This window comes from Rhinatrema bivittatum, chromosome 4 (assembly GCF_901001135.1).
Source record: "Rhinatrema bivittatum chromosome 4, aRhiBiv1.1, whole genome shotgun sequence".
Classification (NCBI taxonomy): Eukaryota; Metazoa; Chordata; class Amphibia; order Gymnophiona; family Rhinatrematidae; genus Rhinatrema; species Rhinatrema bivittatum.
The window spans coordinates 38017063-38044068 of NC_042618.1; the positions used below are offsets into that span (position 1 = coordinate 38017063).

The following is a 27006-nucleotide window of genomic DNA, read 5'->3' on the forward strand; positions in this document are numbered from 1 at the left end:
TGCCTCTACGCCGCGCCCGAGGATTCGGGGGCTAGGTCCCTGCCGCGAATTCGGCCACCGGACCGAGGCTCACCTCAGAGGGACCACGGAAATCACCTCGGGAAACTTAAACTGGGGGAGGCACCCAAGAGTATCGTCTTCAGGTAGGTTTCTTCTTTAACATTTCGGTTTGTTCTTTTAAATTTTGGTCCAACGCTCTGAGAGCGTGCAGATAGTCCCTAACTGCTATGGAGACGGAAAATACTGAGGAGCTGCACTTCCTGCAGGGGTATATGTACTAGGGGCTGACGTCAGATTGAAATCTGATTCGTCTCCAACTGCTAACAGGAGTACACTATACCCATTGGTCCTGAGTCCATCTGCTACATGCTAGGAAAGCTATAACAACCCCATCCGGGCCAAACAAATGAAACTTATGTAGTCCACAAGCAAAGACAGCAACTATTTCCCCAATTCTCGAGGCAGATATGTACTGTCTGCTCCACCTTCTTGAATAAGGTTGCGCCATTAAACCCTAATCTCTGGCTATTTGGCTTGGATGGTCAGACCAAACTGCATTTGACTATGCCAGTGGGTTTGTTCATCAAAAAGGCTGGTTTAGTAGGGAAACAAATACTAGCAAATTTGTTAAATTCCCAGAGCCCCAGCTATGAACATTGGATAAGTCTTTGCTCCATGGAGCATGCCATTCCTATGAAAGCTACACCAAAGAAGTTTATTAATAACTCTAATTTGGGCTGCCTTTACAACCTATCTTGCTCCCCACGCTGGACCCCAGTGAGATGCAATGCACCAATGATCACCCCGCTACATAGAAGGAACCACATCTGATGCAACACATAGGCTTTAACCAACACCAGCTGTTGGACACTTATCAAAGCCACAAATTAAGGGGGGGGGGGGAGAACGGACGGACAAAAAAGTGAAGGCTAGTGTTGTATGTTATTTAAATGAAAGCATTAATAAATACAGTTGGGGGGGTTAGAAAAAAGTACTTACTATTATCAATTCGGACAGTGAATGATCCTCCAGCTGAAGATTCCCAGGCATACTGCTCATCATCATTATGCTTAGTGATAACTGTTACCTTCTCAGCAACAAGGTAGGCAGAGTAGAAGCCAACACCAAACTGACCTATCATGGAAATATCAGCACCAGCCTGCAGTGCCTCCATGAAGGCCTTTGTTCCAGACTTTGCAATAGTACCAAGGTTGTTAATTAGATCAGCCTTAGTCATACCAATTCCAGTATCTATTATAGTCAGACTGCGATCCTGCTTATTGGGAATGAGATCAATCTTCAACTCTTTTCCAGAATCTAGTTTACTTGGATCAGTCAAACTCTCATATCTGATTTATCAAGAGCCTGTAAATAAACAAAAAAAAATGCTATGTAACTGCATTAGGAAAAAAAAAAAGTTTCAGTAGCTGCAATTTTTTTTTAGACTAGGGAAAAAGCCACTTACATCAGATGAGTTGGAAATCAGCTCCCTCAAGAAGATCTCTTTGTTAGAGTAGAATGTATTGATGATTAAAGACATCAGCTGAGCAATTTCAGCTTGAAAAGCAAAAGTTTCCACATCCTCCTCCATTGGTAAGTCTTGAGGTGATGTCTCCACTTCTTCTGGCATCTATTCAATATGTTGACAATAGGATTAAAAAAAAAAAAAAAATTAAGACTAAAGATATTTAGAAGTTAGTAAAATAATCCAAGCTCCAACCTATGGCAACAAGGTAGTACAAATTATGAACTTTTGTATTATCTTGAATTGCTATATTTAAAACAGGGTTTAAAAAAAAAAAAAACAAACCCCAAACAAAAAAATAAAAAAACCTAGGAACATGCATAGTGAAGTGGCAAATTATCCTCAAGCAGGTCTATTTTTCAGGATATTCACAGTGAACATGGATATAGAGGAAGCAATGCATGCAAAATGTACTTCATGCATTCGTTTCAAGGAGTACAAGATTAACCTAAGCAATTCATTTCATCTGCTTAGTAGGGCACTTTACCAGGCCAATGGTAAAATTAGGTTAGAATACTGTACAAGTTCTCAGCTGAAGAAAGGAGAGAGATTTTAGTAGCAACTTGGGAATAGTCACATCCAACTCAAGAGCAAATCTTCCAGTTTTAATTTATATGCTATGAGGTGCTTCAGGTAGTCCTATAGGTTTGAAAAAAAACCAAAACGCAGCACTAATGTCTAGATAAGTCTACAGCTGTATATAAAAAAAAAAAAAAAAAAAAAAAAAAGTGGTAGTAAGGTCTATTGGAGAAGTTACTTACCTAATAATTTAGTTTTCCTTAGTGTAGACAGATTGACTCAGGACCAATGGTTAGTGTACTGATAGCAGTTGGAGACTGATCAGATTTCAAGCTGACGTCAGCCCTAGTACATATACCCCTGCAGGAAGTGCAGCGCTTCAGTATTCTCCTCGAAAAGCCTTGTGGATATATGTGACCGACTGATTAACTTGAATAACTTCATAACTTAGTTAAATGTTAAAACTTGGAACTGGTTGATTGACTATAGCTGGAGACTGCCAGTGTACTCAACCGGGAATTGTCGACACCCGGCAGGGTGGATGCTCCAGGTAAATGAAACGTGGCTTACCCTTGAATCATTTGAAAGGCCATGCGTAATGGCAGCCAAGGGTGGGATACTGAGTCCATCTGTCTACACTAAGGAAAATGAAATTATCAGGTAAGTAATTTCTCCATTTCCTAGCGTGTAGCAGATGGACTCAGGACCAATGGGATATATAAAAGCTACTCCCGAACCGTGTTGCCTGTGACCCACTTGTCCTTGCAAATGCTGTGTCCTCCTGAGCATCCAGACAGTAGAATCTGGAGAAGGTATGGATGGAGGACCATGTCGCCGCCCTGCAGATCTCAGCAGGCGACAGCATTCTAGTTTCATCCCAGGATACTGCCTGGGCTCTGGTAGAATGGGCCTTGATGACTTCCTTGATCCAGCGGGCAATTGTTGCCTGCAAGGCTGCTTCCCCTTGTCTCTTTCCACTGTAAAGGATGAAAAGGTGGTCCTTTTTCATACAGGTTCCAACATTTCCAGGTATCTGGATAGGAGTCTGCCTATGTTGAGGTAGCATAGACTACAGGCTTCTTCCGAATTAAAGCCATCTGTCGTTGGTAGCGAGGTGGAAGTGTGAGACCACTTTGGGGAGGAAGGAGGGAACTGTGCGTAGTTGGATGGCTCCCAGGGTGAACCTGAGGAATGGCTCACGGCAGGACAGTGCTTGTAGTTCAAGTTGCGGTGGGCTGAACAAACTGCCAGCAAGAACACAGACTAAGGTTAACAGGCGGAGGGGTCTGAAGGCAGTTCCCGCTAGGAAATCCAAAATGAGATTGAGATTCCACAGACGTACCAGCCACTTTAGGGGTGGACAAATGTGTTTGACTCCTTTTAGGAAGCGTGACACGTCTGGGTGAGAGGCTATGCTGTCGCCCTTGCTCTTGGAGCCATAGCATGCTAATGCGGCTACCTGTACCTTGATGGAGTTGAGGGACAGTCCCTTCTGTAAGAATTCCAGGATCATGGGAACTGTAAATGAGCGTGGCTTGATGTTGTGGTCTTCGAACCAGGCTTCAAATCCTTATGTACGTTAATGATGTGGAGAACTTGCGTGCTCTGAGGAGCGTGTCGATTACAGCCCCTGAGTATCCGCTCTCTCAGGCGGGACCTCTCAATGGCCAGACCTTAAGAGAATCGAGCTGGATCCTCATGGAGGATTGGCCCTTGTAGCAGGTCCCTGTGTGGAGGCAGGGGTAGGGGGTGGTTCCCTGCCAGCAGCCTTCTCATGTCTGCGTACCAGGATCTGCTTGGCCAATCTGAAGCCACCAGAAAGATTAGTCCCCTGTGTAGCTGTATCTTGTGAATGATTGCGCCCAATAGGGGCCACGGCAGGAAGGCATATAGCAGGGTCCCCGGTGGCCAAATCTGGACCAGGGCATTGATCCCCTGGGCCTGCGGTTCCCACCTGCAGCTGAAGTATCTGGACACTTGGGCGTTGGATCTGTTTGCCAGAAGGTCCATGTCTGGTGTCCCCCACCGATTCACTATCGTTTGGAAGGCTGCGGTTGACAGCCTCCATTCTCCTGGGTCTAGACTTTCCCTGCCGAGGAAGTCTGCCGTGATGTTGTCTTTCCCGGTGATGTGGATGGTGGAGATCTCCTGGAGATTTGCCTCCACCCACGCCATCAGGGGGTCTATTTCTAGGGACACTTGTTGGCTTCTGGTTCCCCCCCCCCCAAAATCGGTCGATGTAGGCAACTGTTGTGGCATTGTCTCGAAGTCTGTGAGCAAACTGCAGACAGGCTAGTTTGACTGCCCCGCGCTTCTAGGCGGATGATGTTCCATCCCGCCTCTTCTGTGCTCCACTGCCCTTGGGCGGTTAACTCCTTCGCAGTGTGCTCCCCATCCTCGTAGACTGGCATCTGTGGTGAGTAGGGTCCAGGTTGGAGAGGATAGTCTTGATCCTCGGCTCATGTGGTTGGCCTGCAGTCACCACCATAGCTGGTCCCGGACTCTGCCCAGGAGTGATAGACATACTGTGTAGTTCTGGGACAGTGGGCGCTGTAGGGGCCTTATGTGGGCTTGCACCCATGGCACAGCTTCCAGTGTGGATGCCATTAGCCCGAGGACTTGCAGGTAATCCCATTCTGTGGGACGAGGATCATTCAGCAAGGTATGTAGCTGGTTCCAGTTTTAATCTCTTTGTGGGGGTCAGGCTGACCTTGTCTTTGGTGCCAAATCGGACTCCTAGGTATTCCAGTGACTGTGAGGGTTGTAGAAAACTTGTTTTGTGTGTTGACCACCCATCCTAGGCTCTCCAGTAGAGTTAGGACTCTGCTGGTTGGCTGATCAGGGCAAAGTCCCCGGAGGAAAGCCACCAAGCAGTCATCTAGGTAAGGGTGGATGAGGATTTCTTCCTTCCTCAGTGTTGCCACCACCACTACTATTACCTTGGTGAACATTCGGGGTGCTGTGGCTAACCCAAAAGGTAGTGCTGGTTCAGGACTTTGAAGCATAGGTAACGCTGGTGTTCCTGATGAATTGGGATGTGTAGGTAGGCCTCTGAAAGATCCAGGGATGTGAGAAACTCTCCTGGTTGTATCGCCCTTATTATGGATCGCAGTGTTTCCATGCGGAAGCGGGGAATCCTCAGGTGGTGGTTGACAGACTTGAGGTCCAGGATGGGCCTGAATGTTCCCTCTTTCTTGGAGACGATAGCTGGAATAATGTCCAGTATTTCTTGTGGAGGCACTGGGGTTATGGCCTCGAGGGCCAGTAGTTTGGACAGTGTAGCTTCCACTGCCACCCTCTTGAAGAGGTCGTGGCAGGGGGACTCCATGAACTTGTCTGGAGGGGTACGTAGAAATCCAGGTAGTACTCCTCCAGAATGATGGCTAGGACCCATTTGTCCGAAAGTTCGACCCATCTGCTGTAGAATAGGGTTAGTCTGCCCCCTATGGCTTCTTCCCTTGGACAGGTAGGCTGAATCTCATTGTGGGATGCGGCTGGGGCCTGTACCCGAGCTGGTACCCCTCTTGTTGTGCTTGTTCCGAAAGGACTGGTTCCTGCTTGTAGGGCGGGGCGCTTGATAGTTGCTCCTTTAAGGATTGAAGCACTGTGAACTTCTGCCCCTGGAGGAAGAGTCACTGGTTTCTCTTCGTTTTATCCTCCGGCAGGCACAGCACTGGGGACTCACCCTTTTTGTCGGCTAATTTCTCTAGTTTGCTGCAAAACAAGGGGGATCCTTTGAAGGGCATCCTTGTGAGGCGTTTTTTTGGAAGATGTGTCAGCCGACCTGCTTTGGAGCCAGAGTTGCTTTCTGGCCACCACTGCAGATGACACTCCTCTGGCCGCTGTACGCACTAGGTCGGAGGCAGCGTCCACGAGGAATGATACTGCTGGTTCCATGTCTTCTCCTGGGGTGTTCTTGGTTTGAGATAAGCAGGCACGTGTCACCACTGTGCAGCAGGCCGCAATTTGTAGAGACTTAGCGGCTATGTCAAATGACTGTTTGAGGATGGATTCCAGATGCAGTCATGTGTATCCTTGAGCGCTGCTCTTCCCTCTACTGGGATAGTGGTACGCTTAGAGACCATGGCATCAACTCTTGGGCATGCAAGAAGATCTTTGGTCGCCGGGTCCAGGGGGTACATGGCTGCCAAAGCTCGTCCCCCTTTGAATGTGGACTCCGGGGCATTCCATTCCAGGTCAATCAGCTGTTGTGCTGCTTGTAACAGAGGGAAATGGCAAGAGGTCTGACGAAGACCCTCCAGCAGGGGGTTCAGTTTAGGTTCCCCCGAAGTACCTGGGCCTGGGATAGCGAGCTCCAGACATTGGGTGACCAGGTCTGGGAGCTCGTCTTTTGTGAAGAAGTGTCTCATGGTTCGGTGATGCTGTCCCCGGGGGGGGGGGGGGGGGAGCTCCCCCTTCAGAGATGTCTGTGTCCCCATCGGTGGGGCTTCTGGGTAGTGGAAGCCTGTGCCTGGGACTTAGGACCTGGGGCCTGAGGGTCCTCCGGCGGAGCATGTGGCTGACCAGCTGGAGGTTCAGTTTGCATCCCCTTGAACTCCATCCATGAGATGGACGCTGGATCCAAGCTGAGGGGTGCTGGTTCCCTGGGGGTCCCCATCTGTGGTGAAGTCCCACTGGGATCTGCAAGGTCCGGGGTACTCCCTGAGGAGCTAGTACTCTGCCCTGGGTGGGACTGGATCTCCCTAGGGCCTCCTCACACTGCGGCCTCCTCGCTTTGTGCGGCTCTGATGTGGCATGCTGGCCAGAGGCCTTCAGCCTTTATCCCTGTTTCTGGGGGTGCCATGGCTGTCTGCGTGTAAACGTAGGCGCTCCGGTGCGCTTAAGATGAGCGTGTGAGTTGTATGCGCAGCTGTGCGTCCAGCCGTAGATATGCGCGTGAGTCTATGTGCACAAGTGCTTTGTGCGCCTAGCTCTGTTTTGTGCGCTCGGGCCAAACGGTGAGGTGAATAGGGCCCAAGATGGCGACAGCGAGCATGCAGGCAATATGGTGACCCCCTCGGAGGGTCTCCACATGGATAGACCTTTGGAAATAGCCGGGGCCTGGCCCTGCTAGAGCAGATCAACTCTGTGGCACTGGTCCCAGCCAGTGACCTGTGCTCTTCCTCGATCCTCGGAGACCGGATTCAAGCAGATGATTTCTACCTTACCTTGTCTTCGGCGCTTCCCCGTTTCATCCCGGGCAGTCTCCGGCTGCAGGGGGAGAGGGCAAATACCTTCACCGCCGCGCTCTAGGCTGCACCTGCTGCCTCTCAGCCACACCTGAGGATCGGGGGCTAGGTCCTTGCCACGATTCGGCCGCCAGACAGACTGAGGCTTACCTCCGAGGGACCACGGAAATCTCAACTGGGGGAGGGACCCGAGGGTATCACTGCAGGAGATCAGGGCTAGTCTTCAGGTAGGTTTCTTCTTTAAAATTTGGTTCTAATGCTGTGAGAGTGTGCAGATAGTCCCTAACTGCTGTGGGAGACTGAAAATACTGAAGAGCTGCACTTCCTGCAGGGGTATATGTACTAGGGCTGACTGAGACAGATCAGATTTCAATCTGACCAGTCTCCAACTGCTAGCAGGAGTACACTATACCCATTGGTCCTGAGTCCATCTGCTACATGCTAGGAAATACGCTTTTGTCAACTAAATATGAATGAGAATACACAGTTCTATTTTAAAAATCCAGACCGGCATCACTTTGAAATTTGTATCCATCACATCTTCATGAAGAGCTCTAAAATCAGGTCTGAAGAAGTAGCAGCACACATGCAGATTACACAAACTGCATACATAACTTGTTAGGTATATTCAGAAAACTGGACCAGTATGCAGTCTGAGAACTGAGTTGGATGCTATGCTACATTAGTAATTTTGTTTTCAATTAACATAATGCCCATGTTAAATTCACATGCCATATTTTCATCAGACCACGACAAATCATGATGCCCTATCATGTCGTAGGTGTTAGAATATGATGGCCTAACCAATGTCAGACAAAAAGCAGCATTCAAGAAGTTAGCCCCATCTCATGAGGCAGATGGAGTCTCATGTAAGAGTAGCTATTTGCCACAAGGATCTAGCACAACCAGACTGTTATAGCTCCTGCCTTGCATTGACTGGACAGAAGAGGATGGGCTGGGGAAACAGGGTACAATGAATACTGAAGCAAGAAGGGTTGGAGAATACTGTCAACACCAACTGTTCATCTTTATTTGGTGAAGCACATTTTACATGTCACTGAAGTGCTGTATTTTGCTATTGTAAGAACATAAGTAGCCATACTGGGTCAGAGCAAGGGTCCAAACAACTCAGCATCTTGTTTTTCAACATTGGCCAATTCAGGTTACAAGCACCCAAACATGAAAGATCCCTTGCTACTAATGCCAGTAACAGTAGTGGCTATTCCCTAAGTCAGCTTAACAGCTGTTTATGGACTTCTCCTCCAGAAGCTTTAAACCCAGCTACACTAACTGCCTTAACCCCATCCTCCAGCAATGTATTCCAGAGTTTAAATTGTGCATTGAGTGGGGGGGGGGGGGGGGGAGAAATTCTTGAATTGTTTTAGCCTTTCCTCATAAGGGAGCCATGATAGGAAAATTAGTTCTTACCTGTTAATTTTTGTTCCTGTAGTACCACGGATCAGTCCAGACAGTGGGTTGAGCCTCCTTTCCAGCAGGTGGAGAGACTAAAACTTGGAAGGATGCCCTATATCAGGACAGAGCCTATCCTCTACCCCTTCAGTATAATGTATGTTAAAGCATAAAACAAACCCAAGAATAAGATCAAGCAAGTAACTAAAGCTCAACGGCGCAAATATAGAATAATGTAGAAAAACATGGTATACCTATACGCTCTTGCATCAACTTGGTATAAGAAAACGACCAAGGCTTCCGGTGTAATTGCTCAGTAATCTTGCACAAAGAAATATGAAAATCTGCAGACCTGCAAGAAAACAAGCGTCGAGAGGACAGAAGACAGACAGGGAAGGGCGTCTGGACTGATCCGTGGTACTACAGGAACAAAAACTAACAGGTAAGAACTAATTTTCCTTTCCTGTACGTACCCGAATCAGTCCAGAGAGTGGGATGTACCAAAGCTTCCCTAAACTGGGTGGGACCAAGACAGTCCCGCTCGAAGTACTTACTGCCCAAAGGAACCGAACACTGGAGTGTGTACATCCAGACGGTAGTGCCAAGCAAAAACGTGTGCAGAGACGTCCAAGTGGCGGCCCTGCAAATCTCCTGCGGGGAGACAGATGGACTCTCTGCCCAAGAAGTAGCCTGAGAACGGGCCTTCAGGAAGCGGAGAACCTTGACAAAGATACGCCGAGGAAATGGCTTCCTTCAACCACCGTGCAATCGTGGTCTTAGAAGCCTAAGCCTGTTTACCGCGGTTGGGACCACTCCAAAGGACAAAGATGGTCCGATACCCGGAAGTCATTAGTGATCTGGAGATAATGAAGCAAGACTCGTTTTACATCTAGCTGACTAAGGTCGCCACCCGCCGTACCCGCAATCTCTTCCGGAGAGAACGCTGGTAGTTCTATCGACTGGTTGACATGAAAAGCGGAGACAGCCTTCGGCAAGAAGGAAGGAACTGTCCTGAGAGAAACCCCGGAATCCGAGAAACTCAAGAAGGCCTCCCAACAGGACAGTGCCTGAAGCTCGGAAATATGGCGAGCAGAGGAAATAGGAGACCAGAAAGTCTTTAGAGTAAGATCCTTGAGCGTAGTGTGGCGAAGAGGCTCGAAGGGAGCCGTACAGAGAGCACGAAAGACCAGGTTGAGACTCCACGATGAACACGTGGCCCGAGAGGGGGGCGGAGGTGTCTAACGCCCCTCAGGAAATGAATCACATCAGGGTGAGCTGCTAAGGCATGACCGTCCACCCGACCCAGGAGAGAGCACAGCGCAGAGACTTTGAACATGTAGAGAACTGAAGGAGAGGCCCTTAGAGACCCTTCTGAAGAAAAGAATCAAAGGAATAGAGGCGGAGCACGCAGGGACACCCGCCTCCATACACGCGGACTCAAACTTTCCAGATGCGCACATAGGCCAGAGAAGTCGACTGCTTCCGAGCTCGCAACAGGGTGGAGATGACCTCCTCCCTATAACCTTTGCGCCTCAGGCGACGCCATTCAAAAGCCAGGCCGCAAGACAGAAGTGATCAGCCTGGTCGAAATATACAGGCCCCTGCCGGAGGAGACAAGGAAGATGACCGAGTCGCAGGGGCCAGTCCATCGCTAGATTGATGAGATCCGTGAACCATGGCCTTCGCGGCCACTCGGGAGCGACGAGAATCACCGGTCCCCAGTGGAGCTCAATTCTCCTGAGAACTTTCCCCACCAGTGGCCATAGGGGAAACACATCCGCTGGCCAAGGTAGAGCCAGAGCATCCACGCCCTCTGCACAGTGCTCCCTCCAGCGGCTGAAGAACCGATTGGCCTTGGCATTGCGCAGTTGCCATGAGGAGGACCCCACCTGTCCACTATCAGAGCCATGGCCGCTTCCAAGAGCTCCCACTCTCCCGGATCGAGCGACTGCCAGCTGAGGAAGTCGGCTTGAATATTGTCTCTTCCAGCGATGTGAGAGGCCGCAAGGCACTGTAGGTGACGCTCCGCCCAAGTGAGGAGACTGCTGGCTTCTAAGGCTACCAGGGGACTGAGTGCCCCCTTGGCGATTGATGTAGGTGACTGTGGTGGAGTTGTCTGACAGGACTCGTACCGCCTTGCCGCGGATCAGGGGAAGGAACTCCTGAAGAGCCAGGCGGACCGCCAAAGTTTCCAGTCGATTGACGTGCCAGCACGACTGAGTCTGTGACCATGTCCCCTGGGTGGACGGAGAAAGGCAGACCGCACCCCAGCCCAACAGGCTGGCGCCTGTGGTCACTATCGTCCACTGTGGAGCTTGAAGAGGCATCCCTTGCAAAAGATGAGGAAGAGACAGCCACCACTAATTCGTCGGCAGTAGAATCCAAGAACGGAAGGACTATGTGGACCTGCTCCGACACTGGCTGCCAACGGGACAGCAAAGCTTTCTGTAACGGACGCATATGAGCAAAAGCCCAGGGGACAAGGTCGATGGTAGAAGCCATGGATCCCAGGATTTGGAGATAATCCCAGGCTTTCGGGGAAGGTAGGGCAATCAAAGTCTGGACCTGATCGATCAGCTTGGAGGGTTCGCGCCCGAGGTAAGAAAACCTTGCCTACTCAGGTGTTGAAGTGGGCTCCCTGAAATTCCAACTCCTGGGAGGGCTGAAGCTTGCTCTTGGAAAAGTTCACTATCCACCCGAGAGAGGCAAGGAGCTCCAAGACGCGATCCACCGCCCGCCGGCAAGAGGTCTCCGACTTGGCCCTGATGAGCCAATCGTCCAGATAGGGATGGACGAGAATCCCCTCCCGGCACAAGGCCACCGCTACTACTACCATGACCTTCGTGAAGGTGCGAGGAGCGGTCGTAAGGCCGAAGGGGAGAGCTCGAAACAGGAAGTCCTGGTTGAGAATGTGGAATTGGAGATACTTCTGATAGTCGCAGTGAATGGGAATATGAAAATAAGCTTCTGCGAGCTCGAGGGAAGCAAGGAACTCTCCGGGGCGGGTCTGCCGCAATGACCGCCCGCAGGGTTTCCATGCGGAAGTGGGGGGATCTGAGAGCCCGATATTGGCGGGAAGGACCCGTCCTTTTTGGGCACGGTGAAGTAAATAGAATACTGGCGGCGCCAATTTCCCTTTCCGGGACTGGGGACCACCGCTCCCAGATCCAGAAGCTTGGAGAGAGTCTGGACCACTGGCATCCCTCTTGGCCCGGCCCGCAAGCGAGAAAAGAAAGATCTGGAAGTTCCTTGACTAGGTCGAAAGCGTACCCGTCTCTGATAATGTCGAGGACCCACTGATCTGACGTGATCTTGACCCATTCCTCGAAGAACAGGGGAGAGGCATCTGCCGAGGTAAGGAACCGAGGAATGGGTTGGCTGAACTTCATTGCGTGGCAGGTTTAGCGGTGGCACGCACAGGCTGGCCTTCGCGAAAGGGCCGTCTTGCCACGAAAGGACTGCGCACGAGAAGACCCCTCGCAGAACCGCCCCCCGAGGAGCGAAGCGACGCTGGTCCCTGAAGCGAGAGGCTGCAAAGGATCGGGAAGACTTAGGGCGGTCCTCTGGGAGCTTTGGACCTTGTTGTCAGCCAAGGAGTCCATAAGCTTCGAGATCCTCGCCAAAGAGCATCTTACCTTTGAAGGGCAGTGTGCCCAGCTGGGTCTTAGAGGACTGATCAGCCGACCAGTGGCGTAGCCAAAGGAGCCTCCGGGCCGCCACTGCCGAAACCATCGCCTGGACATGGACCAGATCGTAGAGGGCGTCCGATACGTAAGCGGTTACTGCCTCCAGACGTTCGGCTTGTTTCTGCCTCACCTGGCGGAAGCTCCCGGGCGCAGAGAGTAACTGTTGGACCCACTGGAGGCCCGCTCGCATCATGAGACTGCTACAGCAAAGCGCCCGGACCCAGAGGGCCAGAAAGTCGAAGATGCGCTTCAGGTGAGCCTCCAGCTTACGATCTTGCGAATCCTTCAAGGCTGTAGAACCTTCCACCAGAATGGTGGTGTGCTTGGCCACTGCAGAAACATAAGAATCCACCGATGGATATCGCAACAGCTCCAAGCCCTCCTCCGGGAGGGGATAGAGCTTATCCATTGCACGCCCCACCCGAAGCGCACCCTCAGGAGCCTCCCATTCCTGCAGGATAAGGAGCTTAAGCATGGGGTGGAAGGGAAAGGCTGAGGCCGGAGCCTGGAGCCCTCCCAGAACCGGGTTCATATCCTTAGGGAACGAGGCCATGAGATTATCCACAGGAGGGACTCTCCAGACCCAGCTCCTACAAAACAAAAAGGGAAGAGGGGCTCTAATTCCTCCTTAAGAAAAAGACGGAGGGCTCTAGGGGTCATCCCCCTCTAGGGGGGGGCATCCGCTGAATCCGAGGAAGCAGCGGGGGTCCGAGGACACAGGAGACACCCCGGGACCACCCGCACCAGTCTCTGGGGCTTCGTGGCTGGTCCAGGAGGTCAATGGCGCTGAACAAGGGATTTTTGGTGGGTGGGGGGGGGGGGGGGGGGGGCTTTCGTCCAGCTCATACAGGCTAGCTAGATAAGGTTTTGTGCACTGAGGAGGATGAAATCCTCTGAAAAAGGGACCCTGGATTTTTTGGCGGGGGGTAAGGGAAGGTCAGGACCCCCCTCCTGGGCACCCGCGGGGGCCAAATCAAAAAAAATCTGGCCCCCCCCCCCCAGGGAGCACTGAAATCGGCCCCAATGAAAAATCCAAGATGGCAAGCTGTTCCCAGGCTCTGGCCCCCGCACCCGGGAAAGGCCTAGCCATGCCGGGAGGAGTGGAACCCTGGGCTAAATTTGCTTGTCCTGCCGAGGAGGGACCCTTCCCCCACCCGGCAGGCAAGCAGTGCAGAGGCCCTGCCGCAAAAAACGCGAAAGAGGGCAGCCCCCAAGAAAGGCAGGCTGCCAGCCGGGACATAGCTAACGGCCGCGGCTGAAGAAAAAAAAGCTGAAAAAAAAAAAAGCTTGATTGACAGCCTGCACAGCAGGCGGGAAAGCTGCTGCCTTCTGCTTCTCTGGCTGCCGGTTCTAGCCCTACTCTGACCAGAAAAAAATAAAAAAGCTGGTCAACTGCTGCAAATAAGTTAGAGGTAGGTGAGTACCTGCAACTTATTGAAAGTTTGAAACTTTTAAACTTTTTTTTTTTTTTTTTTACTGAGCGCAGCAGCAGGTTAAAAAACCCTCTCGGCAGCCAGAGGGGGAATGAGGCCCAGAGAGAGTCAGTCCCCACACCTGGAAGCGTCCACGGACTCAGAACTATGCAGGGAACCCCCTCCTGCAAAAGGGGCAAAGCCCCTTTGAGCTGGGCAAGAGCTGGGAGATTGATGTCTCCCACACAAAAACAGTAAAAACACTAAAAGGCGGCAAAATTTCCTTCATTTCTAAAACTAGTGGGAATCAAAAGAACTACTTGCTTGAGCCGAAAAAGAAAGAAGAGGCTGACTAGCCTACAGAAGAGAACCGAAGGGGAGATGCTGCACCTGCTGGAGACAGATGAATGCTGAAGGGGTAGAGGATAGGCTCTGTCCTGATATAGGGCATCCTTCAAGTTTTAGTCTGTCTCCACCTGCTGGAAAGGAGGCTCAACCCACTGTCTGGACTGATCCGGGTACGTACAGGAAATCACTTTTATCAGTTTAGTCACCATTCTCTGTACCTTCTCCAGTGCAATTATCTTTAAGATGCTGCCATCAGAAATACACAGTATTAGACATGCAGTCTCCCCTTGGAGTGATAAGAGGCATAAAATGTTGAGATTATCAGGTAAGTAATCTCCTTTTCCTTAGTGTAGACAGATGGACTCAGAACGAATGGGTATAGTGAAACAGGATTCCCCTGACCGATTGATAGTAGCTGGAGACCGCCAGCATTCCCAACCGGGAGGCGTTCACACCTGGTAGAGTGTATGCTCTTATGGAAACAGAGGACATGGCTTACCTTGAATCGGTGAAACCCATGTACACAGGCAGCTGGGCGGGATGCTGAGTCCATCTGTCTACACTAAGGAAAAGGAGATTATCAGGTAAGTAATCTCAACATTTCCTGGTGTGTAGCCAGATGGTCCTCAGGCAGCCTCCCGCCCAGGCTGGGAGTAAAGCTTTTGTACATCCCATTCGTTCTGAGTCCATGTAGTACTGCCCTCGCGAATGCTGAGTCCTCCCTGGCCTGGACATCCAGACGGTAGAATCTGGAGATGGTATGGAGGGAGGACCATGTCACCGCTTCACATATTTCTGCAGGCGACAGCATCCTGGATTTCGCCCAGGATGCCGCTTCTGCTCTGGTAGAATGAGCCTTGACTTGTAGAGGCGGAGACTTCCCAGCCTCCACATAAGCTGCTCTGATAACTTCTTTAATCCAGCGGGCGATGGTGGGCCGCGAGGCCCGCTTCACCTTGCTTCTTCCCGCTGTGCAGGACGAACAGATGGTCCATCTTCGTAGTTCTTGTGTCACTTCCAGATATCTGGGCAGTAATCTGCCAATGTCGAGATGGCGCAATAAACGCCCTTCTTCAGATTTCTTCAAACCCGCCATAGTAGGCAAGGATATGATTTGGTTAAGATGAAACTGTGAAACCACTTTAGGTAGAAAGGAGGGAACCGTGCGAAGATGGATAACCTCAGGAGTGATTCGGAGAAACGGATCCCGACAGGACAGTGCCTGTAGCTCTGATATGCGGCGAGCTGAACATACAGCCAGCAAGAACACCATCTTCAAGGTTAGAGAACGGAGAGACTGTCCCCGAAGGGGTCTGAAGGTGGATCCCGCGAGGAAATCCAAAACAAGGTTGAGGTTCCATAAGGGTACAGGCCACTTCAGTGGCGGACGAATATGCTTGACTCCTTGCAGGAAGAGAGAAACATCTGGGTGCTTGGCGATGTTCTTACCATCCCTCCTGGGGCCATAGCAAGACAGCACAGCCACCTGAACCTTGATGGAGCTGAGGGAGAGACCCTTCTGAAGTCCATCTTGCAGGAAATCCAACACAATAGGGATTGTGGTCGCATGTGGATTGGTGCCATGAGTGTCGCACCATGCTTCAAATATTCTCCAGATCCTTACATAGGTGAGGGATGTGGAAAACTTGCGAGCTCGGAGTGTATCTACCACGGGCTCCGAGTAACCTCTTTTCTTCAGTCTAGCCCTCTCAATGGACAGACCGTAAGAGAATTGAGCCGGATCCTCATGGAGGATGGGATCTTGACGTAGGTGGTCCCGGAGAGGAGGCAGGGGAAGGGGCTCCCCTGCCAATAGTCTTCTCGGCCAGTCTGGTGCCACTAGAAGAACTAGGCCCCGGTGTTTCTGAATCTTGTGGATGATGGCGCCCAGCAGAGGCCACGGAGGAAAGGCGTATAGTAGAGTCCCTGGAGGCCACGGCTGAACCAGGGCATCGATTCCGTGGGAGAACGGATCGCGCTTGCGGCTGAAGTATCTGGGTACTTGAGCATTGGACTTGTCCGCCAGTAAATCCATGTCCGGAATCCCCCAGTGATCCACAATCATCTGGAAGGTTGTGGGTGACAGCTGCCACTCTCCCGGATTTAGACATTCTCTGCTGAGGAAGTCTGCCGTGGTGTTGTCCTTCCCGGCAATGTGGATGGCGGAGATGTCCTGAAGATTCGCCTCTGCCCAAACCATCAGTGGGGCGATCTCCAGAGATACTTGTCGGCTTCTGGTTCCGCCCTGACGGTTGATGTATTCCACTGTGGTAGCGCTGTCGGACATCACTGACTGCTCTGTTCTTCAGTTTGTGAGCAAATCGAAGGCATGCCAATCGGACTGCCTGAGCCTCTAGACAGTTGATGTTCCACCGCCCTTGTGCAGTGAGCTCCCCAGCCGCTCAGGCTGGCATCTGTGGTGAGCAGAGTCCATGTGGGGAGGACATCCTCGACCCCTTGCTCATGTGGTCGGACTGCAGCCACCACCGTAACTGTGTCCAGACTCTGGCAGGCAGAGGTAGGTGCGTGGAATAGTTCCGTAGACGAGGGCTCCAGCGAGAGAGCAGAGAGTGTTGTAGAGGTCTCATATGGGCCCTTGCCCAAGGTACCACTTCCAGGGTGGATGCCATGAGACCAAGAACCTGCAGATAATCCCAAGCTATGGGCCGATTGGCTCCCATCAAGTACTGGATACGCATCTGAAGTTTCAACCTTCTCTTGGTAGTGAGACTGACTGTCTGCCTGCGTGTCGAACTGTACTCCCAGGTATTCCAGTGACTGGGAAGGCTGTAGGCAACTCTTGCTGAGGTTGATTACCCAGCTCAAGCCTTCCAGAAGGGCGATCACTGTCGGTTGTCCGATGGCTCTCTTCTCGTGATTTCGCCCTGATCAGCCAATTGTCTAGGTAGGGATGGACCAGAACTCCTTCCCGCCTGAGGGCCGCTGCTACCACGACAACCACCTTGGTGAAGGTCCACGGTGACGTGGCCAATCCGAAGGGCAGAGCCTGGAATTGGAAGGGGCGACCCAGAACCTTGAAGCGTAGCTAGCGCTGATGATCCGGATATGCAGGTATGCCTCTGACAGGTCTAATGCCGTGAGGAATTCTCCTGGCTGTACTGCGGCCTTGATGGAGCGCAGAGTCTCCATGCGAAACCTCGGGACCCGTAAGTATCGATTGACTGATTTGAGGTCCAGCACAGGCCGAAAGGTGCCCCCCTTTCTTGGGTACCATGAAATAAATGGAATAGTGTCCAGAATTCACTTCCCAGGCAGGTACTGGGATGATGGCTTTCAAGGACAGGAGCCTCGCCAGGGTAGCTTCTAATGCTGCCTTCTTGTGTATGGGACATGAAGATGCCACAAACTTGTCTGGAGGGAGATGATTAAAGTCCAGATAATACCCCTCCCGGATAATGGCGAGGACCCACTGGTCTGACGTGATCGACCCATCTGGGGTAGAAGAGGGTTAACCTGCCCCCTATGGCTCTGTCCCCCAGATGAATCTGCGGATTCTCATTGGGAGGCGCGGCCGGGACCTGAGCCCGGGCCTGCTCCCCTCTTGCGCTGCTTGGTCCGAAAGGACTGATTCCTGGCCTGAGGCCATGGTGCCTGGTAACGACTCCTGTAAGGAATGAAGCGCTGTGAACTCCTGCCCCTGGAGGGCCTTGGAAGGGTGCGCTGGCCCCTTCTGAACCGATCTTCCGGCAGTCTAGGCACTGGAGAGGCACCCCATGTACTGGCCAGTTTATCAAGGTCGCTGCCAAAGAGGAAAGAGCCTTAAAGGGCAATCTGGTGAGGCGTGTCTTTGAAGGCGCATCAGCTGACCATCTCCGGATCCAGAGCTGCCTCCTGGCGGCTACGGAGGATGAGATCCCCTTAGCTGTTGTCCGGACTAGGTCTGATGCAGCATCCGTGAGGAACGAGAGAGCTGACTCACGTCAGCAGCTGGAGCGTTCTTCCTAACCTGTGACAAACAGGAACGTGTCACCAATATGCAGCAGGTTGCGATCCGCAAAAACAGAGCTGCCACCTCTAAGGTCTGTTTCAGAATGGCGTCCAGTCACACGGTCGTGAGGCTCCTTGAGGGGCCGTCCCCCCTTCGACTGGAATGGTAGTGCGCTTGACCACAACGCTAATCAAGGCGTCCAGCTGAGGGCACGCCAGCAGGTCCTGGATAGCCGGTGCCAATGGGTACATGCCCATCAGGGCCCGGCCCCCTTTGAAGGAAGCCGCTGGTGCCGCCCATTCTAAATCTATCAGTTGTTGTGCTGCTTGCAAGAATGGAAAATGGCGGGCCGTAGGCCGAAGACCTTCCAGCAGGGGGTTCTGTGCAGAGGGTACCGTAGCGCTGGGACCTGTAATATCCAACTCCGCCAGACACTGAGATGCCAGGTCGGAGAGATCCTCCTTAGGGAAGAACCGCCTCATGGTTCTATATGGCTCAATCCCTGGGGAAAGTTCCCCCTCGTCCGGGAGTTCGGACTCGTCCAGTGAGACCTCCTGGTCTGACTGATCTGGACTGTCCAGCGGCGGTAGGACCTGCTCACGATAAGGGCGTGAGGGTCCAGAACAGGATCCGCAAGAGCCGCTGCAGTCGCAGGCACCGCAACAGCAGGAATCGCAGGGCCTGGACAGGAAGCCATTTGCATCTGTACAAAGGCATGAATCCCCTTAGAGAGATCCACCCAGGAAATTGAAGCAGCCTCTAATCGCCGGGGTACCAGATCCCCCGGGATTCCCGATTGGTCGAGACTGCCCGCTAAATCCGGGGTAGCCCCTGGGGAACTGTCAGCAATTGTGGCTGAGACTGGTCCTGGCCTGAGGGTCCCACGGCCTCCTCACATTGGGCACATAGGGAGTCTGGCTCTTCACTGTGCGTGGCTCTAAGCTGGCATGCAAAGCAGAGGCCAAGGGCTTTAATGCCTGAGGCAGGCAGCGCCACCGCTGAAGCGTTCTGTTCCATGGAAAAGTATGCGCTGAATGAGAAGCGGCAATAATATATGCTTAATAAAACAGGCGCACAATAATAATAATAATAGGCGGCAGCAATATGCGCTTAATACAACAGGCGCTTTAACCAGAATAATATGCAATATGTTCTCGGCAATAGGCGGCCATGAAAGCAGCCCAATTGTATGCAATATGCTCTCAGCAATATGCAGTTAGCAATACACGCTCAATGGTATGCAATAGGCTCTCAGCAATAAGCAGTTAGCAATACACGCTCAGTGGCATTCAATATGCTCTCAGCAATAAGGCAATATACTCACAAGGAGGAATAGAGCCGCGCCTAGTACGGGCGCTCAATACCTGAACAAGGCCCACAAAATGGCGCCGATCCTCTGAGACCAGCAATAAGATGTACACCTTACCTGATCCTCGGCACTTCCCGGCTGGAACCCGGACGTCTCCACGCCGGGACCGAGGCACCTCGTATGCCTCAGCCCCCGGGCGAGGTTCGGGTATGTCCCTGCCGTGATTCAGCCACCAGAACGAGGACTTACACCTCCGGGGGATCATGGAAATCACCCCGGGAAACTCTACTGGGGGAGGGACCTTAGGGTATCACCGCAGGAGTGCGGGGCTCGATGTTGTAGAAGTCGAAAGAAAGTAGAAAGTAGAGAGTAGATTTGGAAAACACGCTCAGCGAGCGTGCAGGCTCTCCACACTGCTTTGGAGACGGAAATTACTAAGTTGCTACGCTTCCTGTGGGGGTATATATACCCTGGTGCTGACGTCAGATCTGTCTCCAACTGCTAGCACGCGGATACTATACCCATTTGTTCTGAGTCCATCTGGCTACACACCAGGAAATTCTGTTTTATTCACCATTTGCTTCCTAATAATTCCCCAACACTGATATATTTAAGGTTTTTATATACCGGCATTCATGATAAAATCACATGCTGGTTTACATTAAAACAGTGGTGCATAGAAAGAAAAAACAAACTGGAACTGTAGTGCGGAAGAAAGCAGTTACAAAAAACAGGGATGCTTAAACTGGGAGAGGATGCTTAAACTGGGAGAGGAAGGAAAAAGAAAAGCTGGCTGTGTTATAGAAAATGAAGTTGACGGACATTAGCTGGAGTCCGGGAAAGCTTGTTTGAAGAGCCAAGTCTTAAGTCTCTTCCTGAAGGTTGGGAGGCAGGGTTCCTGTCTTAGGTCTGGGGGGATAGAATTCCATAAAGGGGGACCAGCGGTAGAGAGGGCCCGATCTCTCAAGGTAATATGTCTAGTGGCTTTGGTTGGAGGAACCTGGAGTGAACCTCTATATGCGTCTCTGGTAGGTCTTGAAGAATTGTGTAAGAGGAGAGGAATTTGCAGGTCGATAGAAGTATGTTGATGAATGATTTTGTAGATAACCGAGATAGATTTGTAGAGAATTCTGAAGTGCACTGGCAGCCAATGAAGGCTTTTTAGGATAGGGGAGATGTGATCACTTCTGGTGTTTATTCGTGCTGCCGCATTTTGTACCATCTGAAGCGGTTTGGTATAGGAGGAAGGAAGACCTAGTAGGATAGAATTGCAATAGTCTAACTTTGAGAAAACTAATGCCTGAAGGATTGTTCTAAAGTCCTGCAAGTGAAAGAGAGGTCTTATCCTTTTCAAGACTTGGAGTTTGTGAAATCAGTCTTTGGTAGTTTTGTTGATAGAAGCTTTCAAATTCATCAGATTGTCAATTAAAACTCCAAGGTCTTTCAGTTGCGTGGATTGTGGGATGCCAGGGTGAGTGGAAGTGATGTTACTATTCTCGGGAGAGATGAGCAGGAGTTCGGTTTTGGAGGAATTTAATACTAAGTTTAGACTAGTGAGGAGGAGTTTGATTTGTTGGTGGCAGTTTTCCCAGTGATCTAGTGTTTTCAAGTATGTGTCTTTAACAGGGATTATTATCTGAATATCGTCCGCATATAGAAAATGTTTTAGATTGAGGCTGGAGAGGAGCTGGCATAGCGGTAAGAGATAGATGTTAAAGAGTGTAGGGGACAGAAAGGAACCCTGTGGGACTCCTACAGTTGAATTGTAACGTGATGATTCTTTGTTTTGGATTTTGACCTTGTAGCCTCTGTTGTTGAGAAAAGTTTTGAACCAATTAAATGCGGCACCAGTAATTCCTATTGCCGCCAACTGATTTATGAGGATGGAGTGATTGACAGTGTCAAACGCTGCCGAGAGGTCCAGTAGAATCAGTAGAAATGACTGTCGTTTGTCGAGGCCCATGATGAGGTAGTCTGTCAGGGAAATGAGGAGTGATTCTGTGCTAAAGGCTTTGGGGAACCCATGTTGGGAGGGGAACAGGAGATTATTATCTTCTAAGTAGTCTGAAAGTTGAGTGTATATAGTACAGTGTGATCTGGCGGAGCGCACTATTAACTTGCATTTGACTCACTAGCTTTACCCCTTATTCGAGTAAGGGGTAATAGTGCATCGAAAACGAGCGTCCAACCCCCCTTGAAACTAATAGCGGCAGCAACATGCAAATGCATGTTGATGGCCCTATTAGTTATTACCGCGCGATTCAGTAAGTAAAATGTGCAGCCAAGCCGCACATTTTACTTTCAGAAATTAGCGCCTACCCAAAGGTAGGCGTTAATTTCTCTCAACACTGGGAAAGTGCACAGAAAAGCTGTAAAAACTGCTTTTCTGTGCACCCTCCGACTTAATATCATGGCGATTTTAAGTCTGAGGTCCCAAAAGTTAATTAAAAGTTGCCCGCAGCTCACTGGTTGAAAACCGGATGCTCAATTTTGCCGGCATCTGGTTTCCGAACCCGTGGCTGACAGCGGGTTTGAGAACCAACACCGGCAAAATTGAGCATCAGCCGTCAAACCTGCTGACAGCTACCGCTCCTGTCAAAAAAAAAAAAAAAAAAGGCGCTAGTGTCCCTAGCGCCTCTTTTTCCACGGGCCATAATTTGAATATTTTTATTTACTGAATTGCGCGCACAGGACGAGAGTGGCCTGTGTGCGCACTGTGAGAGCGGGCACTCGCCCACTCTCCCGCGATTTTTAAATATGTACTATGACACCTAGTTGCCTGCAGTTGCCACTTGTTTGGTTTTCCAGTCTATACTTGCCAATAGGTGTACTGGTATTCTATGGCACACTACAATATTGTCAGTGCTGTCTTTGCAAGCAAGGTGTGTTGCTGTGCATGATTTCATATTTCGGTGTTACTCATAGAAGTAGGTTATTGAGAGGACACTAGAATTAGGTTTTTAAGGAAGAACGCATTAATGTGATTAGCCAATTGACATGACTCTCCATGGGGGGGGGGGAAGAGATTAGATGAACACATTGAAAATCCTTACCGAAGTATTCTTACTTTTAAGTGGATTTCAGCTAGAGAGACTCCCCCCTTCCTTGGAGGATCACATTCCCCTAATATATTTCCCAAAGTAATACATTAAAAAAAAAATTTAGTCTAGTCAAAAAATATAATTCAGCCACTTCAGATCTGAGCATGAAGCAAAACATGTCATCACTTTAGATAAAGTTAAGTGGCATATGAATGAGTGCCAGAGATGCATGAACGAAGCCAAGATTAAAGGCTTGAGGTTTGGCACTGCAGTTTAAGTAGCACGCTTGTACCTTCAATCTTTTGCTATCTGAAACTAGTTCATACTACTAGTCAACACCAACAGCCTGTGGAGAATGTGCCTAGGTTTCTCTTGCTTGCCTCAACCAGTAGATAACATTTACCAATAATGTTTCCCCTGCAGGCTGCTTCCTGCAACTGCAAGATTCTAGAAATTACCTGACTTTTTTTTTTTTTTTTTTTATTTAAGAATGTTTTATATACCGGGGCAGGTTAAAAACATCACCCCGGTTCACATTGTAACCTAACCTAGCAACAGGCTTTACAATAATTTTGAATAGATAAGCATAGATAAACATTATTTAGCTTTACTATAGATTAGAATAGATAAACATTATGACAACTGTTCAACTTGGGATAGGTGGTTTATCAGGTGTTACGTGATAAACTCATAAGGAGAGTAGAAGAGAAAAGGTGATTGGAATATGGGCGGGTAGGGAGAGGTAATTCTTAGGAGTGTAAAAGAAAAATAGGTTCTTTAACTATTCACAAAGTGACAGGTAAAAGGGTGGATATGGAGGGGTAGGAGGATGGTTCGGGTGGGTGCCGGACTTCCCGGCACCCACCCGAAAATTGCAAGTACACTAGAGTGCTTTGATCACCACCCTGCATGCACTCGCATTTTAACCCTCGGGCATCACAATACAAGTCCGGATTCAGAACACTAGAGAACCCCCCCCCCCCCCCCGCCGCCGCAAAAAAAAAAAACCCCCGCACCATCACAGCTCGTTACCCCCAAGGAGGATTTCATCCCCGTATCCATAGACTCCCAACATCTGCTCCAAGGTCTAACGAATACCAGAATCATCCCGGACCCTTGCGCTTGAGGTTTTTGTTTCTGCAAGTGCCATACCCTGGGCTCTTAGTTAACAGGATTAGTAGTACGACAAGTGTTCGGACAGCTCCGACCTCCCACGTGTCACCACCCACAGCAATCCCAGCCACCAGCCGCACGGCGTACAGCAGTCTCCGGTACTGTGCGGGAAGAGCTCCCGCTAGCCCTTCTGTTTCAGGAGCAGTGTTAACAAGCAGCTGCCAAGAAACACGTGCAAGTGCAACAAGAGAGAGAGAGAGAGAGAACATCGCCACCCGTTCTTTATCTTACGGAAAAGACAGAAAACTGAGAGATACACCCCCCCCCCTTTTCGAAAAAGACAACGCAAAGCAGTTGAGAGTTTTCGCCTCCACTCAGACGCTTTTTTCAGCACTAGCATAGAGCTATGCATGCATAAACACAAAAACAAAAGAAAAAAAAAAAGACAGGAGCCACATAGCTCAAGACAGATTTTACTGTAGAATATATCCGAGGGGTAGATAACTCCTGGTCATCTTGCAGCACAAGACGCTCCATTAATACCAGAGCAGAAGCTATTCGGTAAGAATAAAACCCGACACAGTAGGCAGCTATCCACGCAACGAGACCACAGAGAAGTCAGATTACTCTTCACCCAAGGTACTTTGTTTACAAACTAGAACCACACATTTGAGAGCAAAATCATAAAACGCTCGAGAGAAAAAACACATAGACATTTAATGAATAAACATATCAGTTAAAAGACCTTTATTTCCTCTAAACCAAACAACAATACCACGTGTATTTAACCTACCTTGAACAACCCGGTTCAAGAACTACACACCAAATGCTAAGCCTACGACAATTATATAGTCCGCCGCCAAACGAAACGCCTCAGACCTTCCAGAAGCGTCTGGAATGTTCAGGGGGGACACTGAAGAGGCCGCGCCGGCGGGGGTGAGGCTCCGCTGAGCTTCGTTCCAATCGCTGCTGCCTCCTGCTCCGCGCAGGCGCATTTCAGAATCCGTCATTTCCATAATTCCCAACAATGTGGAAAACACTAGAAACGTAGGGCGGACGCCACTTTTTTGTTGTGTACAGTAGAATGATGTAATTCTTTGCAGGAGAGAAAAAAAAATGGTTTCGTGAGCAAGTTACGGGAAGAAGGGAAAGCATTTGCGTAAAAAGTGTTGGGAGTTCCAGTTTCAGCGCGCGTATAAGGATTCGGCGTTAAAAATGATGGCACTGTTTAAAATATTTCTAATAATAATTTTAAAAGTGTTAAGCTGCCGAGAAATTACTGCTTACCGTCCCACTATTTAACTGCTGTTGTTCGTAATGTTGATGAGAATCCTCATTTACGTAGTTCAGGTCAACATATTTTGAGAATTGTAAAATACCAAAAGCAATACTCAAATCGATCTCTTCTTAGGTACACCCTGCTTCTGAATCTTGTATCTTATTCTACTGCATTTCACCTCAGATGGATGTAACGCCGCCAGCTGGCGAAAGATCCCTTTCTCCTTTAGGGGAAAGGTCTCTTCCTCCACCGCATCAGTCTTGGTGCTGACCAGCTGGGGGAAAGTTTGTCTTACAGAGTGCGTGTTTTTTGTTTTACTTTAAACTGGCTAACTCCCTTGCCACCACCCTTAACTGCTTTTCAGCTTCCAGCTGGTCATACGAGGTTGGGGGGCCGTCTTGTTTTTTCTTTCAAGCTGTGGGTTTTCCGTTTCTCATGGTCTAGCTCTTCTAGAGGGTTTTGTGGAAGTACATGAGGGATCTCAGTACCTAGACCTAAGTGGCAGGAGAGTAACCTCAGAAGTAGCTTTCTAGAGATCTTCTCAAGGGATGACGTCGCTCTGCCCTTAGCCCAACTTCCAGAATATTCTTTTGATCAGTGAGGGTTGATCTCCACCCTTCTGACCGTCATTTTCCTCAGTCGGGGCTCAGAGTCGAAAACAGTGTTTGTGGTTTCCTCATTCCCATTTCTAAAGAACCAGCTACTCTTTGACTGCCATGACTTACTGAACTGCACTCCCTCATTGCTGATGGCTACTGTGGAGAGAAAAACGAGTAATTGAGACCTTGCAGACCCATGGCTGAGTCATAAACAAGAAAATAGGTCGGTCTGAGTTTGTGCCCAGAGCCCACCAGTAACCAGGAGCCGCAATCCAACGCAGCCTGGAGCTCTGGAGGGAATCCCTGTCATAAGAAGATAAGAAATTGCCATGCTGGGTCAGACCAAGGGTCCATCGAGCCCAGCATCCTGTTTCCAACAGAGGCCACAAGAACCTGGCAAGTACCCAAACACCAAGAAGATCTCATGCTACTGATGCCACTAATAGCAGAGACCATTCCCTAAGTCAACTTGATTAATAGCAGTTAATGGACTTCTCCAAGAACTTATGCAAACCTTTTTTGAACCCAACTGCACTAACCACATCCTCTGGCAACAAATTCCAGAGCTTAATTGTGCATTGACTGAAAGAATTTTCTCCGATTAGTCTTAAATGTGCTAACTTCATGGAAAGCCCCCTAGTCCTTCTATTATCAGAAAGTGTAAATAACCGATTCACATCTACTCATTCAAGACCTAATTATCTTAAAGACTTCTATCATATCCCCCTTCAGCCGTCTCTTCTCCAAGCTGAACAGCCCTAACCTCTTCAGCTTTTCCTCTTAGGGGAGCTGTTCCATCCCCTTTATCATTTTGGTTGCCCTTCTCTGTACCTTCTCCATCACAATTATATATTTTTTGAGATACGGCGACCAGAATTGTACACAGTATTCAAGGTGCGGTCTCACCATGGAGCGATACAGAGGCATTACGATATTTTCCGTTTTATTAACCATTCCCTTCCTAATAATTCCTAACATTCTGTTTGCTTTTTTGACTGCTGCAGCACACTGAGCTGACGATTTCAAAGTATTTTCCACTATGATGCCTAGATCTTATTCCTGGGTGGTAGCACCTAATATGGAACCTAACATTGTGTAATTACAGCAAGGGTTATTTTTCCCTATATGCAACATCTTGCACTTGTCCACATTAAATTTCATCTGCCATTTGGATGCCCAATGTGCCAGTCTCCTAAGGTCCTCCTGTAATGTATCACAATCTGCTTGTGATTTAACTACTCTGAATAATTTTGTATCATCTGCAAATTTGATAACCTCACTCGTCGTATTCCTTTCCAGATCATTTATAAATATATTGAAAAGCACTGGTCCAAGTACAGATCCCTGAAGCACTCCACTGTTTACCCTTTTCCACTGAGAAAATTGACCATTTAATCTTGCTTTCTGTTTCCTGTCTTTTAACCAGTTTGTAATCCATGAAAGGACATCGTCTCCTATCCCATGACTTTTTAGTTTTCTTAGAAACCTCTCATGAGGGACTTTGTCTAATGCCTTCTGAAAATCCAAATACACTACATCTACCAGTTCACCTTTATCCACATGTTTATTAACCCCTTCAAAAAAATGAAGATTTGTTAGGCAAAACTTCCCTTAGGTAAATCCATGT

General features: G+C 49.5%; 1 protein-coding gene across 1 annotated transcript in view; it reads right to left on the reverse strand.

Annotated features, from left to right (window-relative positions):
• HSP90AA1 (heat shock protein 90 alpha family class A member 1) overlaps positions 1-24444 on the reverse strand; it is a 105230-nt gene extending 80786 nt beyond the window's left edge. The window contains 4 exon segments of the mRNA XM_029597964.1: positions 1000-1353; positions 1356-1365; positions 1466-1630; positions 24295-24444. Of these exon segments, the coding sequence (XP_029453824.1) occupies positions 1000-1353; positions 1356-1365; positions 1466-1630 (529 nt within the window). The 5' untranslated portion in view covers positions 24295-24444.
• Positions 24445-27006: the final 2562 nt, after the last annotated feature.